This window comes from Oncorhynchus keta, chromosome 28, assembly GCF_023373465.1.
Source record: "Oncorhynchus keta strain PuntledgeMale-10-30-2019 chromosome 28, Oket_V2, whole genome shotgun sequence".
Lineage (NCBI taxonomy): Eukaryota > Metazoa > Chordata > Actinopteri > Salmoniformes > Salmonidae > Oncorhynchus > Oncorhynchus keta.
The window spans coordinates 36695966-36719603 of record NC_068448.1 but is presented as its reverse complement, the minus strand read 5'-3'; the positions used below and the strand labels follow the sequence as shown (position 1 = coordinate 36719603).

At 44.9% G+C, this 23638-nt stretch overlaps 1 protein-coding gene across 2 annotated transcripts in view; it reads right to left on the bottom strand.

Moving 5' to 3' along the window:
* Positions 1-57: 57 nt before the first annotated feature.
* Positions 58-23638, bottom strand: part of mfn2 (mitofusin 2) — a 30629-nt gene continuing 7048 nt past the window's right edge. For both annotated transcript variants that reach the window (XM_035740998.2, XM_035740999.2), the window contains exons 4-18: positions 23292-23454; positions 20704-20828; positions 19224-19332; positions 18999-19106; positions 11682-11835; positions 10249-10316; positions 9855-9976; positions 9567-9693; positions 9329-9433; positions 8581-8683; positions 8197-8420; positions 6407-6562; positions 5989-6185; positions 4825-4959; positions 58-2969 (exon numbers count right to left, since the gene is read on the bottom strand). In XM_035740998.2, the coding sequence (XP_035596891.1) occupies positions 2900-2969; positions 4825-4959; positions 5989-6185; positions 6407-6562; positions 8197-8420; positions 8581-8683; positions 9329-9433; positions 9567-9693; positions 9855-9976; positions 10249-10316; positions 11682-11835; positions 18999-19106; positions 19224-19332; positions 20704-20828; positions 23292-23454 (1966 nt within the window). In that variant the 3' untranslated portion in view covers positions 58-2899. The remainder of the gene's footprint in view (positions 2970-4824; positions 4960-5988; positions 6186-6406; positions 6563-8196; positions 8421-8580; positions 8684-9328; positions 9434-9566; positions 9694-9854; positions 9977-10248; positions 10317-11681; positions 11836-18998; positions 19107-19223; positions 19333-20703; positions 20829-23291; positions 23455-23638) is intronic.

Here is a 23638-nt window from a genome sequence, read left to right as displayed (position 1 = left end):
CACTGTTTGAACTGATCATTAGACCAACTAAGAGATTCTGCAAAGTGACAGCTGGACTGATGTTTGATGAGACAAAGTTAATGTTCATTTATTAGGTGCTAAAGTGAATGGCCAGTCAGTCCTAGAATTTATACTGAACAAAAATATAAAATGCAACATGCAATAATGTCAATGATTTTACTGAGTTACAGTTCATAAGGAAATCAGTCAATTGTAATAAATTAATTAGGCCTGAATGTATGGATTTCACATTGCTGAGCACGGGAGCCAGGCCCAGCCAATCAAAATGAGTTCTCTCCACAAAAGGGCATCATTAGACAGAAATACTACTCAGTTATCAGCTGTCTGGGTGGCTGCTCTCGGACGATCCAGCAGGTGAAGAAGCCAGATGTGGAGGTCCTGGGCTGACATGGTTACATGTGATCTAGGGTTGCGAGGCAGGTTGGATGTACTGCCAAATTCTCTAACAACATCAGAGGCGGTTTATGGTAGAGAATTGAACATTCAATTCACTGGTAACAGCTATGGGGGACAGTATTGTAGTCAGCATGCCAATTGCACACCCTCAAAACTTGAGACATCTGTGGCATTGTGTTGTATGGCATAACTACACATTTTAGAGTGGCCTTTTACCCTCCCCAGCACAAGGTGCACCTGTGTAATGATCATGCTGTTTAATAAGCTTTTTGGATATGCCACACCTGTCAGATGGATGGATTATCGTGGAAAAGTAGAAATGCTCACTAACAGGGATGAAAACAAATTTGTGCACAAAATGAGAAAACCTTTGTGCATATGGAACCTTTCTGGGATCTTTTATTTCAGCTCATGAAAATTAGGGACCAACAATTTACATGTTGCATTTATATTTTTGTTCAGTAAACATATGAAGTACTCGCACCATACCATAGAATATTCTCTCTGGTTTAGTAACATTATACATTTGGTTAAACTTGTCCCTCTCTAGATTACATTCAACAGCAATTTAAATAAGTCCTTTAAATCACTTTAAATTCTATAGTTCTTTAATTAAGCACTATATTTCCATATCCAGCTCCTGACAGGTGCAAGGGGACTCATTACTGTGATTTACAGCCAATAAAAATTTATCTTAAAGCAAAGGAGCTAATTGGACTGTAAATGTCATTATCCTGTGTATTCAATTATGCTCCCCTGAGCTGAAACTAATGTTAATCAATACAAGTCACCGATTCCACCATAACGCAGATCCCTGCAACTCGAAGGGTTAAGCCAAATACAATGAACACCTTCTCCATACACATTTCATTCTTCTTCATCAACACTTCTTTAATGCACTTAACTAGCTTTTTTACATGAATGGTTAACATGACAAAATTACAGTCATCACTGCATGCAAGTTTACACATTACAATCTCTCAAACATCTATCCAACATAGTATTTGCTTTGTAACTAGGGGGGAATAAACTAAAAGCCAAATTGTCAAGTACAAAAAATGAAAACAGAAGCAGCAAAGTATAAAGTGCACATTTTCATTCAGAACATTCCAGACCACTTTCCAACTGCCTTGGCACAACCACGACCCAACGCGCGCACAGCCAGACATATACCTGAAGGACAACTGCCATTAGTGACACTATTCAGAGACATTAAGGTTGAGAGACATTTACAAGTCATAAATAGGCCTTTCAATGAATATCATATTTAAAAGAGAAAGAAGGATTATGCCAACATAGCAAGTACATGTACCTTTCGCCATCTAAAATATCACCTGCTAAGAAGCAAGGCTTTGGGGTGCAGAGGTTTGATCATGATAAATAAATGGTGATGTTTCCACTATAACGATCCTTTAGAGTCACTATGATGAAAAAGCACAGGCTCAATGACCACACACTGAAAGTTCTTTTTTTAAAAGATCCTTACTTGTAGTTCATTTGCATTTGTCATTTTAAATAGAAGCCTGTTTGTAAATTATTATAAAGCCCAAAAGGGTTGTTTAGTATCTTAGCTGTTTAGACTGCTTGTTTAGCGCTACAACTTCTCAACAATGATCGCTGAATTGCTACAGGCAACAGGTCGGACAGAGCGTGATCCACTCTGTCCAACACTGATTTACACGGAGCAGCAGACAAATCAAAGAAAGCAAGCAGGACATAATACAGTGCACGACCCCAAGGCATGCGAGTGCATTCAGAACGGACTAACGCCTCCATCACCGAGTATGCTAGTCTACGCTCTTTCATATAGCCAGTGTCATTTCATAGTCTGAATATAGAGTTACCACCACACCGTGGTACAGTAAGCTTATAGGAATAAATCACTTTGCATTTCTGCTGCACTTTTGGATGTTCCCTGGTATTTACAACAAAAAGGTTTAGTTTTTTTGTGTGTGACTACCTTCAGATTGCCATCATTTCAGGGTGGCACTTAAATCATCTTCTGTGTTCAAAGGCATGTAACGTCAAATCAAGTACACAAACGATATGCAACATCTTTTGCAACGCATGACAACATATCATATGGCTGTATTTGGTATCAAATCAATTCCTCTTCCATAAAATGTACTGATAAAAGATGTTATCTTTAAATTAATGTGAGTGCAACAAAAATATTCTAAAACGTCCTAAAGGAGAGAGTGAATGATTTGAAGGGGGTCGTCCATGTCTAGCAGGGTTGGGTGTCAATTCATTTTCAGGCCATTCCAATTTCTGTTGTTGTATTTTGTTACGATACGGCATTTTCAAATTCATCCATTGAATTTCAGTTCACTTCCTGATTTGACCACATTGAAAACCAAATTGACCCCGACCCCATTGTCTAGGTAGCGAGGACTCCCTCGGGTTAACACAGAACAGTCGTGGTCTTTTCGCGGTCAACGTTCTCTCCACGGTTCATCTCACGGCCGGTCAGTGGTCACTTCTACCGGCCCTGCTGCAAGTACTGCTGGGTGAACATGTTCAACTCACTGTCCAGCCAGCCAGCCTTATTCCTGCCAGGGGACAAGGCAACACCATACTCAGATAGGTACACACCATCAAGACAGTAGTAGTGCCTTGTCTTCAATGAAAACAGATGGTACTTTAATATCACACTGCACAAAAATAAAAATCGCAACATGCAACAATTTCAAAGATTGCGTTACAGTTCATTTAAGTAAAATCAGTGAATTGAAATGACTTCATTAAGCCCTAATCTATGGATTTTACATGACTGGGCAGGGGCACAGCAATGGGTGAGAGTCAGGCCCAGCCAATCAGAATGAGTTTTTCATAGGTGAGAATTGTCTGGTAATTGAATGATTTGAATATTCGACCTGAAACATAATTGTATGGAATTGATTAGAATGTATAAAATCATAATCAATAAATGTGTAGTCCTAGTCAGAATTAGGGTAAAACAATATGTCTTTATGGTATTTTAAACACAGACCGTCTGAGCTTGGTGCCGACCTGACTAGAGATTTGGGAGAGAACTGGGAGTACGTCTCAAGGACAAGGTCACCATCTCTGTTGGCTGGGTAGTGAGACAGTGTGTGCGTAGCAGGATATGTGTGTGCGTCTGTTTGTGTGCATGTGCGTCTGTGTGTGGGTATGTATGTGGGTATGTGGGTGTGTATGTGTGTGTGTGTATGTGTGTGTGTGTGAGCATGGCTGTGTGAATGTGTGGGCGTGAGAAGTCAGAATTGTATTCTTGACTTTAGAACGTTCCGTGAATAAACCTTTGACTATTTAGCTGGGCCTCCGTCTGTTTCATTCGGATCTTACAAATGCTGGTTTGCAGACAAGAGTATTATAATTCAATTGGGTGATGTACCTCGAGAACATTTACATTACATTTAAGTCATTTAGCAGACGCTCTTTTCCAGAGCGACTTACAAATTGGTGCATTCACCTTATGACATCCAGTGGAACAGCCACTTTACAATAGTGCATCTAAATCTTTTAGGGGGGTGAGAAGGATTACTTATCCTGTCCTAGGTATTCCTTAAAGAGGTGGGGTTTCAGGTATCTCCGGAAGGTGGTGATTGACTCCGCTGTCCTGAACATAATTCTCTCATCAGTTTTTCCCCCACAAAAGGTCTTTATTACAGACAGAAATACTCCTCAGCACCCCTCACCCCTCTCAATCCCACAGGTGAAGAAGCTGGATGTAGAGGTCCTTGGCTGGTGTAGTTACATGTGGTCTGCGGTTTTGAAGCCGGTTCGACCTAATGCCATATTCTCTAAAACATTGGAGGCTTATGGTAGATCATTTCCCTGTGGTAACAGCTCTGGTAGACATTCCTGCAGTCAGCATGCCAATTGCACACTCCCTCAAAACTTCAGACATCTGTGGCATTGTGTTGCGTGACAAAAATGCTCATTTTAGAGTGGCCTTTTATATACCCCAGCACAAGGTGCACCCGTTTAATGATCATGCTGTTTAATCAGCTTCTTGATATGTCTGTCAGGTGGATGGATTATCTTGACAAAAGGATAAATTGCTCACTAACAGGGAAGTAAACAAATTTGAGCACAATTTTAGAGAAATAAGCTTTTTGTGCGTACGGAACATTTCTTATTTCAGGTCATCAAACATGGGACCAGCACTTTACATGTTGCGTTTCTATTTTTGTTCAGTGCAGTTAAGCCCAATAATTTTTTCCCCTTTACTATGAGCCCGTTGTAGTTATTGAGAATGCCAAGGAGCATTGATCACTGAGCAATGTTGACTGAGCAGTGTCCGAAATAGTACCCTATCCCCTATGCAGTGCTCTACTTCTGACCAGAGTCTTTTGGGCACTTGGTTTTATAGGGAATAGGGTGCCATTTCAGATGCAACCAGTGTGTTACCGAGCGTCTTACCGGAGCAATTTAGCCTTGCTCTGCAGCGCATCCAGCAGCTCTATCTTCGTGTTCATGTCGGTGATCTCATCCTCCAAGTTCTGCCGCGTCACGTCCACCTGCTGACACAGCTGAGCAAAGGTGCCGGCCAGCTCCCTGCACAGACAGACACACACCAGCAGCTCAGGCCCTACGCAGTCTCAACTCTACTTAGTGAACTCACTGAACAAAATTCCTGTAGAGCCATGTCAACTTAAGCATGTCCTCAAGCGTTTAGGCATTTTGAGGAATAGCGCTCTGAGATTCAGGGGCCATATGTGTACCAAGCATCTCTGAGTAGAGGTGCTCATCTAGGATCGGTTTGCCCCTATCCGTGTCATTTTAGGCCTCGTGATATAAAAAATGAAAACTGATCGTAAATCAGGAGTCCTTGGGTCCTATTTACGACTGTTAAGTCAGCTTTGTTTTCAGAATGACCTACAACTGCAAAGAGCAATAGGCTCACTCAGTAGCTTATAGGCAAACCAGATCCCACTGCCAGTCCCTCTCACCACCAGAGGGCCTCTATGAGGCATGTTCAGAGAACAACTCCCACACGGCAGGAGACAATCTATTTATATAAAGCAGGCTTACATAACGTTGTGTGACAGATTGACTGGCCAGTGGTTCTATGAAGAGGCTTTAGCAAATTCTATACTAGCTGTCAAACATGCAGACCTGAACTACGGAGAGTGGCAGTGTGGAGCCCTGCCAAACATCCCATCTCTTTGTTGAGGGGATAATATTGGCCTTGTAAGACTCGGTTGAGGTGGAGTAGGAGGGCAGCGGGCAGATGGAGAGCAAATGGATAGAGGGAGAAGGAGAGATAGATAGGAAGGGATGTTTTTTTTTACTTTACCTCCCTTATCTCAACTCATTTGCTCACATTGTATATAGACTTATTTTTCTACTGTATGTTTGTTTTACTCCATGTGTAACTCTGTGTCGTTGTATGTGTCGAACTGCTTTGCTTTATCTTGGCCAGGTCGCAATTGTAAATGAGAACTTGTTCTCAACTTGCCTACCGGGTTCAATAAAGGTGCAATAAATGTCAAAAATAAAATAAAATAAGAGGGGATGTAGTGAGAAGAGGAGTGAGGGAGTCAGACGAAACAGACCGCTGTAGATGGGGTGTCCATTACTCACTGCTGAACCTGGTGGCTGCAGTTGGAGCCGGTGTAGCTGACGATGAGCTGCAGCTTCTCGCTGGCGTAGTCCACAAACTGGCGCTTGAAGGCCCTCTCCTTGGCCTTGGTGGTCCAAGTGAGGCGCTCGTACACGTACAGCAGGCCGTACAACCCTACCGAAAGGGCAATCAGACGCCAGCCCACTGCCTTCCAGATCTGACACACACATTTTCAATACTTAACATTTTCAAATGAACTGTTGTTGAGTGCAAAGGAAGAACATACATTTCATGCCTGGGTTAAACAGGGAAAAACATTGAAAGTGTCAACTCCTTTCCTACTTGTTTTCGGAGACGATACTTTTGGTTTAGGGCATTGTCAACAACCATTTGCACATTCTTTAAAGCCTTCACGGAGTGTGTCTCCTCTATCCTTACCACGCCACCGACGACTATGATGCCCATGGATGTACGGGAGGTGAGTGAGGCCAGGCCGGTCACCATGGAGACCATCAGCTCCTCCTGGGTCATGGAGTTCTGGGGGAACGGGGGCATGCTGGTGCTGACCGGGGTGAGGGCCATGGGCCGAGGAACCTACAGGACAGACACCAATGAAGTAAATAAACCGTGCGTAGCTGATGCTACGTCTTGACCAATAAGAGCCTTCAAAAGCCACCGTTACGCCATCATCATACTCCTCCTTTCAGAGATTTGATAACCGGAAGTGAATCAGGGGGGGGGGGGGGGATGATATCCCCACATTAAAATAACCAACTTGTCAGCAATGCCACAATGTGCGGAATATGGATGCAGCCAGCACCAATTCAAGCGATGCGGGAAGACATTTCATATGCAAATATCGAATGTAGTACTTTATGGTCCATTTTAAGAGAGACTGCTCCTGACAGCTTGTGGTACGGTGTAACCATAGCAACGCACGTAAGCCAATGTATGTATGCTAGCTCGCTTAAAAAGCAATACTAAGCATGGATGACGTGGCGATACGTGTGTGGAATTAAACTGCTACTCTTATGGATTTTCTAATTGTCCTATCACAGCGGTTGAACAAATATTGTTCATTGACAATGAATGTAGTTCACGTCAGCAGCCAGCCTGGTGCTGCTCTGTGGCATGCTGTATGGAAAGAGGCAACCAGTGAACTCTGTGTTTACAGTCTATAGATGGGTCAGCTGACAACGTCACAAAACCACGTGCGCGCTTCAAAATGGGGCAGAAGTCAGAGTGCTGTTGTGATTCTGGAGGGCCAGATCGCTTGCAACAATGACAAAGTGCCATGTGGGGAATCAGAAGTGGCTCGTTTCACTTCGTTCTTGACACCATGTCTTGTTTTGAGGCGTTTTGACTGGATTTTATGTGAACGTCATTTGGGCAAAAATTCACTCGCAAACCAACAACTGTAACAAATGTATTTGAGAGACAAGTGCTCATTGTGCAAATCTATTTGTTTTCAATAAACATAGATGAAATGTAGCTTACATGTCAACAATCTCAGCCAACACAGTCCATTCCGACCCATAGTTGCGCACACGTCGGTTTTGTAGCTAAACAACCAACCCATCCATGAGTGAACCAGTTCCTACGTTTATTGTACCGATAGTAATTCATGGCTCTTTTTACTGCCTTCATGGGGGATTAACTTGACAGAGTGATCTCAAAGCACTGAGGAAGCACAGGAATAACAACCCAGAATGGAGTATGCTTGTCTGCTCCCAAAGAGGATTCGCCCCTTGTTCCACTGAGAAAGGTATTATTTTATCTTCTCTCTTTACAGGGACAAGATGCTTTTCAAACAATAACAAAGCGGTCACCCAGCCAATGACTTGGTAAATAGCTGAGGGATGGTGCTGGAGAAATGGAACCACTCAACATGAATAGACAAGAGCTATGGACTGACCATCCATGAAATCAAAATGATAGTTTTAACCATGTTTTGAGCCTATACAGTGTTTGCTTACAATTACAACATAAAACAAGCTTGGATTTATTTTTGGGGTTCTGATGGGGTAAGAAAATGTAAATAAACTAGAGGCATTGTAAATTCTATTCTTTAAGAATAAATACATTTAAAAAGTCGAAAAATTGAGGAAGCGATCACAATGACGCCTTTAGGGTCAGGATTGGGGGCTGGTGTAAACCTGATCCTATATGTGTGGTGAAGGGCTACCTCTACCTAACCCTTTTCTTAAGGAAATAACAAGCACACACACCTGGTCGTTGTAGCCCATGAGGGCACGTCGTGTGTTCTTGGGTCCCAGAAAGCGGTTGACCAGCATGGTCCAGCCCAGGGAGAAGTGGAAGCCAATGTCCTCCTGGAAGTCACTGCACAACTTGTCGCAGGCCAGGTCGTAGCTGAGGGTGAAGATCTGCTGCCTCGGCACCAGCTTGTCCACCTGCTCCTGGACCGGCCCTGGCAGCAGGGGCTTCAGACCATCTGAGAAGGGGGATGCTAGTTGAGAACATCTTCACGTGGTTTCAGAATTGAACAACAATTTAATTTACTGGGAATATTTCAGCCAGTGTGGCTGGTGGACCAAATGGTTCCTTTAAGAATGGGATGGGGTTTGGAATTGTGTGAGTGCTGCAGGACTGACCGATCATCTCTGTCTGGGTGGACTGCAGGGCGGCGGTGATGGCTGTGGAACACCTCTCAGACATGTTCCTGCCCAGGCCCTCCTCAATGTGCCTGTGGAGCTCCTGGAAAGAACACGCACACAGTACAACATCACCACCGCAATCTCAATGGTTCAGTCCAAAATGGACACCCTATTACCTATGTAATGCACTGCTTTTGGCCTGACCCTTACACTACAGCCATTTCCAAAATGTGCACCCTATTCTGTACATAGTGCAACACATTTGGTCAGAGAAAACAAACGGCACAGTATGACATTCTGAACACTCCCTAAAATATAAAACAATCCAAGTTCATGGAAGTTTGCCAATCTGAACACACCCTTAAAATGTCAAAGGGTGTGTTCAGGTAATTCCAGGGTGTGTTCAGGTAATTCCAGGGTGTGTTCAGGTAATTCCCTGCAAAGGGTTCTTCTCTTAGAGAAGATAGACACCAGGACAAAACAGGCCGTAGGGAGAATTCCACTAACACTCTGAAAAGGATTGAGGCCTACGGCAACAGTGGCCCATCCTCCTCCTAGAGACCTACTGGGTATACAGGCTTTTGTTCCAGCCCTGCTCAAACACACCTGATTCAGCTAATCAAAGTCCCGATGACAGCCGATTAGTAGAATCAAGCATAAACACCCGGTAGCAAAAGGAGCAGGAGGAGGTGTGTGTGTGCTCGTGCGAGCGCTCGTTTGTGTTGGAGGCCAGGGAATCACTCACGTTCTTGTACACCTTGAGCACCACCTGAGACGGATGGAAGTCCATGTGGAAGTCATCCACCAGCACAAAGAGTCGCCTGATCTCCTCTGCCATGGCGTTGGACACCTACACACAGGTAAAAACACACACACACACACACACACACACACACACACACACACACACACACAGGAAGAACAAGGTTCACTAGACCATTCTTAGAATTCAATCGTAGCGCGGGAGCCCATTTTAAACCTACCTGTCGCTCTACTTCCTCTGTGATCTTCTTGATCTTGCTCTTGCAGTCCAGCGTCAGCAGGTCCAGCTGTTTGTCGATGAACTCCATGCGGTCCTGGCGCTCCTCCCTGGTTTCTAGGCAGTGAATCCTGAACACACAAGGTTCACAAAACATGGAGCACAACCGGTTGCCTCGCACAGCAGCCGTTCCCCATCACTTCTATCATATCGGTTCAAATGAAGGAAAGGAGACAAGGAAGACATTAACAATTGAGGCAGCCTGGGTACTTGGCTTGACCCGAGAACTCACCTCTGCTCCTGAGCCGCCACGTGCACCGAGTCCATGATGAGCCGTAGGGTCTCCGAGATCTGCTTGGCCCTCACAGTGTGCTGCTCAAACTTGGTCTTCACCGCAGACTGAGAGATACACTCCTACAAGAACAGGGAAAAACAGAGCGTTTCAAAAGAGGGCCTAGCGAATGGGCAGAATCTCGACACATTCAATGGCTTTCAACTGTAGAGCTCACTCTCTAACTGGAGCATGCAGACATGATGTGAAACAAGTGATAAAAGAATGGTGTTGGATTGGAAGTGAACTGCACCGGCACTTGAGCAGAGTTCGGTACATATCTAATGGGAACCGAGACAAAGTATTGTAAACTGAAAACCTGATTCACTCAGGTTATTTCAATAGAAAGCCTTACCTCGAAGCGCCTCTCAAAGTTCTGGAACTCAAACATCCTGGCCTGGAATCCCTCGGCCAGAGCACCACCTGAAAAAAGTAAGGAGTGTGGTTATTTTTTTGGGGGGTCTAATTTTCTTGGATATTAGATCATTGTTTTTCTGTGAATGTCTACCTGTGTGGCTTACAATATATTAGGGAAGTATTCAGAACCCTGGACCTTTTCCACATTTTATTATGTTACAGCCTTATTCTAAAATTTATTAAAATCTTAATCTACACAGAATACCCCACAATGACAAAGCGAAAAAAGGTTTAAACATTTTTGAAAATGTATTTAAAAAAAAAACAGAATTCACATAAGTATTCAGACCCTTTACTATTGAGACTCAATTTCCATTGATCATCCTTGAGATGTTTCTACATCTTTATTGAAATCCACCTGTGGTAAATTCAATTGATTGGACATGATTTGGAAAGGTACACACCTGTCTATATAAGGTCCCACAGCTGACACTGCATGTCAGAGAAAAAAAAAACATGAGGTCGAAGGAATTATCCGTAGAGATTGTGTTGAGGCACAGATCTGGGGAAGGCTACCAACACATTTCTGCAACATTGAAGGTCCATAAGAACAGTGGCCTCCATCATTCTTAAATGGAAGAAGCTTGGAACCACCAAGACTCTTCCTAGAACTGGCCGGACAGTCAAACTGAGCAATCGGCGGAGAAGAGCCGTGGTCGGGGAGGTGACCTAGAACCTGATGGTCACTCTGACAGAGCTCCAGAGTTCCTCTGTGGAGATGGGAGAACCTTCCATCTCTGCAGCACTCCGCCAATCAGCCCCTTATGGTAGAGTGGCCAGACAGAAGCCACTCCTCAGTAAAAGGCACATGACAGCCCGTTTGGAGTTTGCAAAAAGGTACCTGAAGTACTCTCAGACCTTGAGAAACAACATTGAACTATTTTGCCAGAATGCCAAGCGTCACATCTGGAGGAAACCAGGCACCATGCCTACGGTGAAACATGGTGGTGGCAGCATCATGCTGTGGGGATGTTTTCAGCGGCAGGGACTGGGAGAATAGTCGGGATCGAGGCAAAGATGAACGGAGCAAAGTAGAGATCCTTGATGAAAACCTGCTCCAGGACCTCAGACCGGGGAAAAGGTTCACCTTCCAACAGGACAACAACACTAAGCACAGCCAAGACAACGCAGGAGTGGCTTCGGGATAAGTCTCTGAATGTTCGAGTGGCCCAGCCAGAGCCCGGACTTGAACCCGATCGAACATCTCTGGAGAGACCTGAAAATAGCTGTGCAGCAAGGCTCCCCATCCAACCTGACAGAGCTTGAGAGGATCTGCAGAGAAGAATGGGAGAAATACCCCCCAAATACAGGTATGCCAAGCTTGTCATGTCATACCCAAGTGTGTGTGTGTGTGTGTGTGTGTGTGTGTACCTGCTTCTGGCATCCCCTGGGCCTTCTGAACGCGAGCCTGTAGGACCTCCTTTGCAGACACAAAGAAGATGCGGTCGCTGGCCTGGGCCCGGTCCACCACACCCAGCTCGTCCACCAGGAAACTGCTGCAGCGGTCCATGTGCTGCCTCCTCACCTGGGGTGGGCACAGAGTGAGCGGGTTCAATAGAGCCATTTTGTGTTTACCATCACATCTGCGCTACACTCCTAATTGTCCCTAAATTTCTAAGGCTGTGTGGGCATCCCGAGTGATGTGTGGGGAGTTGGCCTTGACTAATTGTGAGTGAAGGACCAGTGGTGTGGGGGCTGTAAGACTTCCTGCCCTGTCATGTCCTCGGATGGGGCCAGACCACCCCTCTGAGTTTCTTATATTAAACTCGGTGTCAAAACAGAGATGCTTGTTCTAGGTCCCTCTCTTTCTTTCAAAGAGATCTTCTGCCCCAGGATCCTGACATGAATCTTAATGTCCCCAGTCCACCTGGCCATGCTGACGTCAGAACGCTCTGTAGCTGGATAGCTGACGTCAGGACCTTGACTAATTGTGAGTGAGGACCATGAGGACATGTAAGACTGATGGCTATGCTCAATAATAGTATTCATCTTGCTTTATCTGGGATATTGTACCTTGCCTCACTGGCATGTAGCAGGTTTCTAGGTTATCAAATCTCTTAACATTTGTCGACAGTCTGATTACATGTTAACTCACACGAGCGCCATTTGAAGTTGCAAGTGGCCGTATCAACTTCTATGTAAACAAACCGCTTTCTGATGCACACGCAACTTTTCAAACACACACACAGCAGGAAAAATGGTATATACATACAAACGTGTAAACAAGCCTACAGGCACATGCTCTTCCTTCAACAAGTTGTATTGGCAGACCTGAAATGATCACAACATATGGGATGTTCACTAAAGGGCCGGGACGTTACCAGTATCGCGATACTTGTTAGTGTCGTGCCAAGGAAACAAAAACGCAGAGCGGTATTAACTTCTTTAGGAAAACGGGCCTAATGTTGAAAACAAACATCATTATGTTGTCATCCAGAGTCACGATTATTTATTTTCAAGTCCATAGCACACAATAATTTACGTACAGCTGTTTTTTTTAAAGTACCAGAGTCAGTTATGTTTTTATTTTTCCCCATGGAAAAAGTATTGCGATACTGGCATCGTTACAGCCCTCATGTTCAACCTGACATTTATTTCAAGGACATAAAGCCAGACAGGACAGTCAGTCTCAGTTCAGTCTCCTGGCCAATCTCCAGGTGTCATGTCCGTGTTGTGTTGGGTTGTATTATATCAAACATCTCAAGTGTTTCCCTTGTTGGACGACTCAAATAACCATTTAAAATGGATAATTTACCTAAAAATGTCCATAACCCTTGAGAAAGGCACTTTAACCTAAAATGCTTCTGTCAGTCTCTCTGGATAAGAGCACCTGCTAAAATGACTCAAATGTAAATGTACAAGTTATTAACAAGACTGTGGTGGATTACAACCTCTCCTAGCCCATAGAAGACGTTCAAGGTAACATCCAACTTCTTTGGGTGAAGTAGACGGCACAGAGAGTGGTGGGTTGAGTATCACAAGCCCGAAAGGCCTCGCTCAACCACCGGCATGATACGGCCATGTGAAGTGCAACCCTATACTTGAAATCAACACTTTGGCAGACCCTAGTGCCAACCCTACCTCAACATTAACTTAATTGCTGAATCTAATACTGTACTCTTGCAGGGAGTAGTTACCCCATGTACTCGGCTCAACCACGACCCAGAATCTGGCACAAACCCATCCACCAAAACACTGGTATCTGGTGTAACCGTGATCTAAGGGTCAAAGCTAACGCTAATTCAGCTCAGAATTCCCATTGTAACACAGTTCACAATGTACACCATTTTAAAACCGTCCAAACTCCATTCGCAACCGGATTCATTTGGTAAGAGAGATTCAGTCAATAATAGGAATAGATTGTTCACCATCTATTTCAAATACGATTTGAGAAGGTCCGGTCTGGGTATGTGACAAATGTTCATGTTTCAAACTTCTCTCGTTCAAACGATAAAAATAAAAAAATTGACGTGAATTCACAATTCAGATATGGTCCTGTGTATGACTGCAAATCAATCTACCGCAGTTCTGGCAACCTACCATAGGGTTGTCACTAGTTACCACAGCCACAAAGTCATAAACCCTGTCCATTTCTACAATTGATAGTCTTACATTTTTTATTTTAAACCCAACCACACTGATGCCTAACCTGGATGGTGTGTTTCCGGACATATTCAATCAATCCTTAATCCAGTCTTCTGTCCCCACATGCTTCAAGAGGGCCACCATTGTTCCTGTTCGCAAGAAAGCTAAAGGTAACTGAGCTAAATGACTACCGCCACGTAGCAGTCACTTCCGTCAACATGAAGTGCTTTGAGAGACTAGTCAAGGACCATATCACCTTCACCCTACCTGACACCCTAGACCCACTCCAATTTGCTTACCGCCCCAACAGGTCCACAGACGACGCAATCACACTACCCTAACACATCTGGACAAGAGGAATACCTATGTGAGAATGCTGTTCATCGACAACAGCTCAGCATTTAACATAATGGTACCCTCCAAACTCATCATCAAGCTCGAGACCCTGGGTCTCGACCTCGCCCTGTTAAACTGGGTCCTGGACTGCCTGACAGGCCACCCCCAGGTGGTGAGGGTCGGTAACAACATCTCCACCCCGCTGATCCTCAACACTGGGGCCCCACAAGGGTGCGTTCTCAGTCCTCTCCTGTACTACCCGTTCACCCACGACTGCGTGGCCATGCACGCCTCCAACTCGATCATCAAGTTTGCAGACGACACTACAGTGGTAGGCTTGATTACCAACAATGACTTCAGGAAACAGCAGAGGGAGCACCCCCCTATCCACAGAGAGGGTAGAAAGTTAAGTTCCTCGGCGTACACATCACAGACAAACTAAAATGGTCCACCCACACAGACAGTGTGGTGAAGGAGCAGCAGCGTCTCTTCAACATCAGGAGGCTGAAGAAATTCGGCTTGTCACCAAAAACACTCAAACTTTTACAGATGCACAATCGAGAGCATCCTGTCTGGATCTATCACCGCCTGGTACGGCAACTTCTCCGCCCACAACCGTAAGGCTCTCCAGAGGGTAGTAAAGGTCTGAACAACGCATTACCGGGGGCAAACTACCTGCCCCCAGGACACCTACACCACCCGATGTCTCAGGAAGGCCAAAAAGATCATCAAGGACAACAACCACCCGAGCAACGGCCTGTTCACCCTGCTATCATCCAGAAGGCAAGGTCAGTACAGGTGCATCAAAGCAGGGACCGAGAGACTGAAAAACAGTTTCTCAAAGCCATCAGACTTAAACAGCCAACAGCTGCGTCCATACTGACTCAAATCCAGCCACTTTAATAATGGGAAAATATATTTATTACATACATCACTAGCCACTTTAAACAATGCCACTTCATATGTTTACTTACCCTACATTACTCATCTCATATGTATATACTGTACTCTATACCATCCACTGCATTATTTATGTCCGTATTCTTATTCATTCCTTCACTTGTGTGTGTGTGTGTGTGTGTGTGTGTGTGTGTGTGTGTATGTATGTATGTATGTATGTATGTATGCATGTATGTATGTATGTATGTATAAGGTAGTTGTTGTGAAATTGTTAGGCTAGATTGCTCGTTGGATATTACTGCATTGTCGGAACTAGAAGCACAAGCATTTCTCTACACTCGCATTAACATCTGCTAACCATGTGTATGTGACAACTATTTTTATTTGATTAAAACCGAAAAGCAACAAAAATTCATGAATCTTTACAATATAGCCAATTGACTGTGGTTGTGCCATCTAGTCCAAACCCTTACCAGTGTTCCCCACCCATTCAGCAACAATTCTCTGCTGTGTGCCTCTCCATGTTCTCACTTCTAATCATTGTGATGGATCGTTGCAGTGCTATATGTAACAGCGTGTTCATAGACGTCCAACAATCTGTTAACGCCAAGTATGGTGCGCTTTGTACAATTTCTCCATCCGGACCGTCACAATTTTTCGACATGTCATCTTGTTTTATGTTTCTAGACATTCCAGTCGGGCAACATTGAAGCTGACATCCTCTACCTTTGATAATGGCTGCATATCAAATGCAATAATTTCTGTAATCAGTGTTGTGAGATTTTCTCAGTTTCACGGTGCCTCCCTTTCAGCATTGCACCTGTACTGCCACAGTAGCTCAATTTCACCTCGCAAAGTTTGCATTTCACCACCTTCTCCTTTAGAAACTTCTCAAAGTATTGCCATACAGGACTTCGCTGCTGTCGCTTCCGTCTCACTGACAATTTTCCCAACTGTTAACAACGATGACGTGCGGAGCGCTTTATATCCGTGTCAAATCATTTGAAAGATGCATATCTCCTACTAATGTAACAATGCTGTAAGTATTTAATCAAACACTTTCCCTTTATGATGATGATCAGGACCTGTTAGTGGCAGCTTTGTGATCCTAATTCTGTTAAAAAAATAAAAAATTAAAAAATTGAAGCCCGCCCGAGTTCCCCCACACACACCAGTGTTTTCCTTACGTGTCAATATGTCAGTGTATTCTTTCTGTTGATTGGAACAGTGTGGTGTGAAAATGTGAACATATTATAAAGTTGTTTTGTCAATTTTAAAGACTCTTGGAAGATTAGTCCTAAAATAAAAATAAGTTTTGGCCCTGAAAGCCACCGCTAAAACTAACCTCAGCGTGGCAATGACTGCCACCGCTGAAACTAACCTCAGCGAGGCAATGACAGCCACCGCTAAAACTAACCTCAGCGAGGCAATGACAGCCACCGCTAAAACTAACCTCAGCGAGGCAATGACAGCCACCGCTAAAACTAACCTCAGCGTGGCAATGACAGCCACCGCTAAAACTAACCTCAGCGTGGCAATGACTGCCACCGCTAATACTAACCTCAGCGTGGCAATGACAGCCACCGCTAAAACTAACCTCAGCGTGGCAATGACAGCCACCGCTAAAACTAACCTCAGCGAGGCAATGACAGCCACCGCTAAAACTAACCTCAGCGTGGCAATGACAGCCACCGCTAAAACTAACCTCAGCGTGGCAATGACTGCCACCGCTAATACTAACCTCAGCGTGGCAATGACTGCCACCGCTAAAACTAACCTCAGCGTGGCAATGACTGCCACCGCTAAAACTAACCTCAGCGTGGCAATGACAGCCACCGCTAAAACTAACCTCAGCGTGGCAATGACAGCCACCGCTAAAACTAACCTCAGCGTGGCAATGACAGCCACCGCTAAAACTAACCTCAGCGTGGCAATGACAGCCACCGCTAAAACTAACCTCAGCGTGGCAATGACAGCCACCGCTAAAACTAACCTCAGCGTGGCAATGACTGCCACCGCTAAAACTAACCTCAGCGAGGCAATGACAGCCACCGCTAAAACTAACCTCAGCGTGGCAATGACAGCCACCGCTAAAACTAACCTCAGCGTGGCAATGACAGCCACCGCTAATACTAACCTCAGCGTGGCAATGACTGCCACCGCTAAAACTAACCTCAGCGTGGCAATGACTGCCACCGCTAAAACTAACCTCAGCGTGGCAATGACTGCCACCGCTAAAACTAACCTCAGCGTGGCACTGACTGCCACCGCTAAAACTAACCTCAGCGTGGCACTGACTGCCACCGCTAAAACTAACCTCAGCGTGGCACTGACTGCCACCGCTAAAACTAACCTCAGCGTGGCACTGACTGCCACCGCTAAAACTAACCTCAGCGTGGCACTGACTGCCACCGCTAAAACTAACCTCAGCGAGGCAATGACAGCCACCGCTAAAACTAACCTCAGCGTGGCAATGACTGCCACCGCTAAAAACTAACCTCAGCGTGGCAATGACTGCCACCGCTAAAACTAACCTCAGCGTGGCAATGACAGCCACCGCTAAAACTAACCTCAGCGTGGCAATGACAGCCACCGCTAAAACTAACCTCAGCGTGGCAATGACAGCCACCGCTAAAACTAACCTCAGCGAGGCAATGACTGCCACCGCTAAAACTAACCTCAGCGTGGCAATGACTGCCACCGCTAAAACTAACCTCAGCGTGGCAATGACTGCCACCGCTAAAACTAACCTCAGCGTGGCAATGACTGCCACCGCTAAAAACTAACCTCAGCGTGGCAATGACTGCCACCGCTAAAACTAACCTCAGCGTGGCAATGACTGCCACCGCTAAAACTAACCTCAGCGTGGCAATGACTGCCACCGCTAAAACTAACCTCAGCGTGGCAATGACTGCCACCGCTAAAACTAACCTCAGCGTGGCAATGACTGCCACCGCTAAAACTAACCTCAGCGTGGCAATGACAGCCACCGCTAAAACTAACCTCAGCGTGGCAATGACAGCCACCGCTAAAACTAACCTCAGCGTGGCAATGACTGCCACCGCTAAAACTAACCTCAGCGTGGCAATGACAGCCACCGCTAAAACGAACCTCAGCGTGGCAATGACTGCCAACGCTAAAACTAACCTCAGCGTGGCAATGACTGCCAACGCTAAAACTAACCTCAGCGTGGCAAAGACTGCCAACGCTAAAACTAACCTCAGCGTGGCAATGACTGCCAACGCTAAAACTAACCTCAGCGTGGCAATGACTGCCAACGCTAAAACTAACCTCAGCGTGGCAATGACTGCCAACGCTAAAACTAACCTCAGCGTGGCAATGACTGCCAACGCTAAAACTAACCTCAGCGTGGCAATGACTGCCAACGCTAAAACTAACCTCAGCGTGGCAATGACTGCCAACGCTAAAACTAACCTCAGCGTGGCAATGACTGCCAACGCTAAAACTAACCTCAGCGTGGCAATGACTGCCAACGCTAAAACTAACCTCAGCGTGGCAATGACTGCCAACGCTAAAACTAACCTCAGCGTGACAATGACTGCCAACGCTAAAACTAACCTCAGCGTGACAATGACTGCCAACGCTAAAAACTAACCTCAGCGTGACAATGACTGCCAACGCTAAAAACTAACCTCAGCGTGACAGTGACTGCCAACGCTATAACTAACCTCAGCGTGACAGTGACTGCCAACGCTATAACTAACCTCAGCGTGACAGTGACTGCCACCGCTAAAACTAACCTCAGCGTGACAGTGACTGCCACCGCTAAAACTAATCTCAGCGTGACAGTGACTGCCACCGCTAAAACTAATCTCAGCGTGACAGTGACTGCCAACGCTAACTCACCTCCTCCATGTACTCCGGCTCCGAAGCAGAGGCATCCCAGCGGTTGTTTAAGATGAAGATGTTTGGACTGGAGAGACGCTCGTTGACCTTGTGGAAGAATGACTTCTCCTGCAAAGAGTAGCATTTGTCTATTCAAAATCCAATATACCCTCAGACATGGCATTTGGTCAACATGCAAGTTTGGGCCGAGTGGATTTCTTTCTAGAGTAGAAACATGTTTCTTACCGTCTGCATCAAAGTGGACTCAGAGTTTGCCACCAGGACAAAGACGTCGGCGTCCAGGCAGAACTTGTCGATCCAGCTGTCCAGCTCTGTCGTGACGTCAATACCGGGGCTGTAGGAGCAGAAATATGGGATGACTTCAAGTCACAAGGCCACAGTAGAAACTATACTGAACAAAAATAAAACGCAACATGAAACGATTTCAATGATTTTACTGAGTTACAGGTCATATCAGTCAAATGAAGTAAATGACTTGGGCCCTAATCTATGGATTTCAGATATGCATCTCTTAGTCGGACATCTTAAAACAAAAAGTAGAGGCGTGGATCAGAAAACCAGTCAGTATCTGGTGTGAACACCATTTGCCTCATGCAGCACGACATCTCCTTCGCATAGAGTTGATCAAGCTGTTGATTGTGGCCTGTGGAATGTTGTCCCACTCCTCATCACTGGCTGTGCGAAGTTGCTGGATATTGGGGGGGAACTGGAACACACTGTCGTACACGTCAATCCAGAGCATCCCAAACACGCTCAAATGGGTGACATGTCTGGTGAGTCTGCAGGTCATGGAGGAACTGGGACATTTTCAGCTTCCAGGAATTGTGTTTAGATCCTTTCAACATGCATTATCATGCTGAAACATGGTGTGATGGCTGTGGATGAATGGCACAATGGGCCTCAGGATCTCGTCACGGTATCTCTGTGCATTGAAATTGTCATCAACAAAATGCAATTGTGTTTGTGGTCTGTAGCTTATGTTTGCCCATACCATAACCCCACTGCCACCAGGGGGCACTGTGTTCACAATGTTGACATCAGCAAACCGCTCGCACACACACACGCCATACACGTGGTCTGCGGTTGTAAGGCCGGTTGGACGTACTGCCAAATACTCTAAAACGATTTTGGAGGCGGCTTACGGTAGAGAAATTAACATTCAATTCTGGTAACAGCTCTGGTGGACATTCCTGCAGTCAGCATGCCAATTGCACGCTCCCTCAAAACATCTGTGGCATTGTGTTGTGTGACACAACTGCACATTTTAGAGTGGCCTTTTGTCCCCCAGCACAAGGTGCACCTGTGTAATGACCATGCCGTTTAATCAGCTTCTTGATATGCCACACCCGTCAGGTGGATGGATTATCTTCGCAAAGTAGAAATGCTCACTAACAGGGATATAAACAAATTTGTGCACAAAACTTGAGATAAATACACTTTCTACGTATGAAACAATTCTGGAATCTTTTATTTCAGCTCATGGGACCAACACTATACATGTTGCGTTTCAGAGTATATGAGCATAATGTAGTTTGTAGAGGAGGAGTAGTCATACAAAATTTAATGGCGAAGTGAAGAGTGGTACCCATTCCAACATCAACCTCCGAGCACTTCCAGAGGACCCCTGGTTGTGCTAAAATAACTGAATGCCAGAAGGGAATGGTCTACCTGATCCTTTTATATGTGTGGTGTGTGTTGCCCTCACCTGTCCACCAGCACCAGGTCGTCCCTAAGCAGGGCACACTTGACTTTAGGCCACATGACACACACCAGGCTTCCTGCATCCAGGTCCTCATCCTGATGTAGAGCATGGGCTAGCTGGTTCACCGTCTGAGAAACAGTGAGCGAGACAGAAATAGAAAGTGATTGTGCAAGAGAGAGACAAAACATGCAATAACATGTGTTCACATATGACATTTGACTACATTTGATTGTATGAGTTATTGCAATAAAAGGACAGATTACTAGGAAGGAAATATATTCATAATCTATTGGCATGTGTTTCCCTATTTAAACCCATAGCAACAATACCACGATGACATAACATATTTCCATAGAGATAAGGATTCGAGGGAAAAAGGTTGCATCAAAAAGGTTACTCATCTGTGCCAACAAATAAAGTAGCCAGGCAGAGATTTTTCCTATGAGCAAGAGGTCTGTGTTGATCATTAGCCAGCGGAAATGACCGGCTTTCCGGGGTTTAGTCCCCATGGGGAGAGAGGAGAGGCCTGGGGAAGCTGTTAGCAGCCAACATGCTTCACACAGACCTACAGTACAGTCAAAAGTTTGGATACACCTCATTTAAGATTTTTATTTTTACATTGAAGAATAACAGTGAAGAAATTAAAACTATGAAATAACAAAAAAAAAGTTATATTTTGATTTGTTTATCTTATATATGAGATTCTTCAAAGTAGCTACCCTTTGCCTTGACAGCTTTGCACTTGCTTGGCATTCTCTCAACCAGCTTCATTGCAGGTAGTCCCCTGCAATGCGTTTAAATTAACAGGTGTGCCTTGTTCAAAGTTACATTTGTGGAATTTCTTTCCTTCTTAATGCGTTTCAGCCAATCAGTTGTGTTGTGACAAGGTAGGGGTGGTATACAGAAGATAGCCCTATTTGGTAAAAGACCAAGTCCATATGGCAAAGAACAGCTGAAATAAGCAAAGAGAAACGACAGTCCATTTTTAGTTTAAGACAAGGTCTGTCAATACGGAAAATAAAGAACTTTGAAAGTTTCTTCAAGTGCAGTCGCAAAAACCATCAAGTGCTATGATGAAATTGGCTCTCATGAGGAACGCCACAGGAAAGGAAGACCCAGAGTTACCTTTGCTGCAGAGGATAAGTTCATTAGTTTTACCAGCCTCAGAAATTGCAGCCCAAATAAATGCTTCAGAGTTCAAGTAACAGACACAACAGATCTCAACATGAACTGTTCAGAGACTGCGTGAAATCAGGACTTCATGGTGGAATTGCTGCAAAGAAACCACTACTAAAGGACACCAATAAGGAGACTTGCTTGAACAAAGAAATATGAGCAATGGACATTAGACCAGGGGAAATCTGTCCTTTGGTCTGATGATCTCTGCATGTGTGGTTCCCACTGTGAAGCATGGAGGTGGTGGTGTTATGGTTTGGGGGGGGTACTTTGCTGGTGACACTGATTTATTTAGAATTCAAGGCTCACTTAACCAGCATGGCTACCACAGCGCTACACCATCCCATCTGGTTAGGACTTACACAGCTGGAATGTGAACACATGATAAGAGCAGCTGAGAGCATTCAGGGTTGCTGGTGTTTTGTTGATTCTGTTGCTATGTTTGGAGACGCGGGTCAGTAACAGGTTTGATCAGGATGCACATCATAGGCACACGGCCATTTCTGGGTCATAAACTACAGTCAACAGGGAAGTGGATATTTCTGGGCTCCTTTAGGTGATTATGTGAAACATTGCATCAGCATTCCGGGATGCTGGTATTTTAAAGAATACAATTGATAAGAAGTAGCTATATTCCATTAAGAGAGGTCTACTTTCCAAGTGACAAAGGTGTGGTACTCGTTAAACTGTGGTGCAACTGGCTAAGAGAGGTTTGCTTGCGTACAATTACAAATAGGTGCTGGATAACCAGTGAGAGTCATGGTTTTGAGGGAGGACTATTGGTTTACCGGGCCACCCACCATTTACTAAATAAGACAACTGCTCAACAGAAAGCCACCGTGACAGATCTGACTGCATCTGCTGTTGGACAAGTAGAAATGTATTCATACAGTACAGAAGTACAAGCCACCTGTTTTACTGCTGTTATACTTAGATGGGCATTGCATCACAGTAATTACAATGACTAAACTAAGATGGGCTTGGGAGATTTGAACACATCAAAAGGTTGAGAGCATGCTCTTATCTCAACAAACTACATTCAATTTAAATCTTAAACTTCCTCTAAAAAGATGTGTGTGTTGTGCTGAGCAAACCCCGAGGAAGGCTCAGTGCCGAAACGTTTGTTTATCTTCAATACATTTCTGGGAGGACACATGTGCGACTTTATTTTTCATAAAGTATGTGTCCCCCCCCCCATTAGTCAGCACCTCGCAAACGTATTGTGTGTGTGTGAACTTAGCTAGCGTGCGAAGAGTTCAGAGAAGTCTTCCAGGGTGCAGTATCCAACTTTAAAGAGCTTTAAGTAACGTCTTGTTTGTTTTTTTACCGACAATTAATTTTATTCCAAAAAAGAAACACTTGTTCCTATTGCCATTTTAAAAAGTTCCTCTTTAACCTCGTGTGGAGGTACTGACTTTGATGCTCTTCTTCTCCTCTGACCCCTCTGTGAGCAGGAAGGACTCGTTGCCGTCTGTCCCCTCCACCTGCAGGAAACAGTTGGTGGTATGTCCTATCCCAGAGGGGAGCACCTTATCACACAGCATGGCGTTGATCACTGAGCTCTTCCCGTTACTTGTCCTATAAAGTAGAACACACTGATGAGTGAGGAACATTTAAAACAGGTCTAGAGCATTTTCCAGAAATGTGCAGTAGTCCAACCCATTTTTAGAGAGACAAATTTGATTGTGTGATTCATTGAAAAATGAATAGCGGGGAAAACGTGCAGCTTCCGAACTCCAATTACTGGTGGCGGCATCGCCAG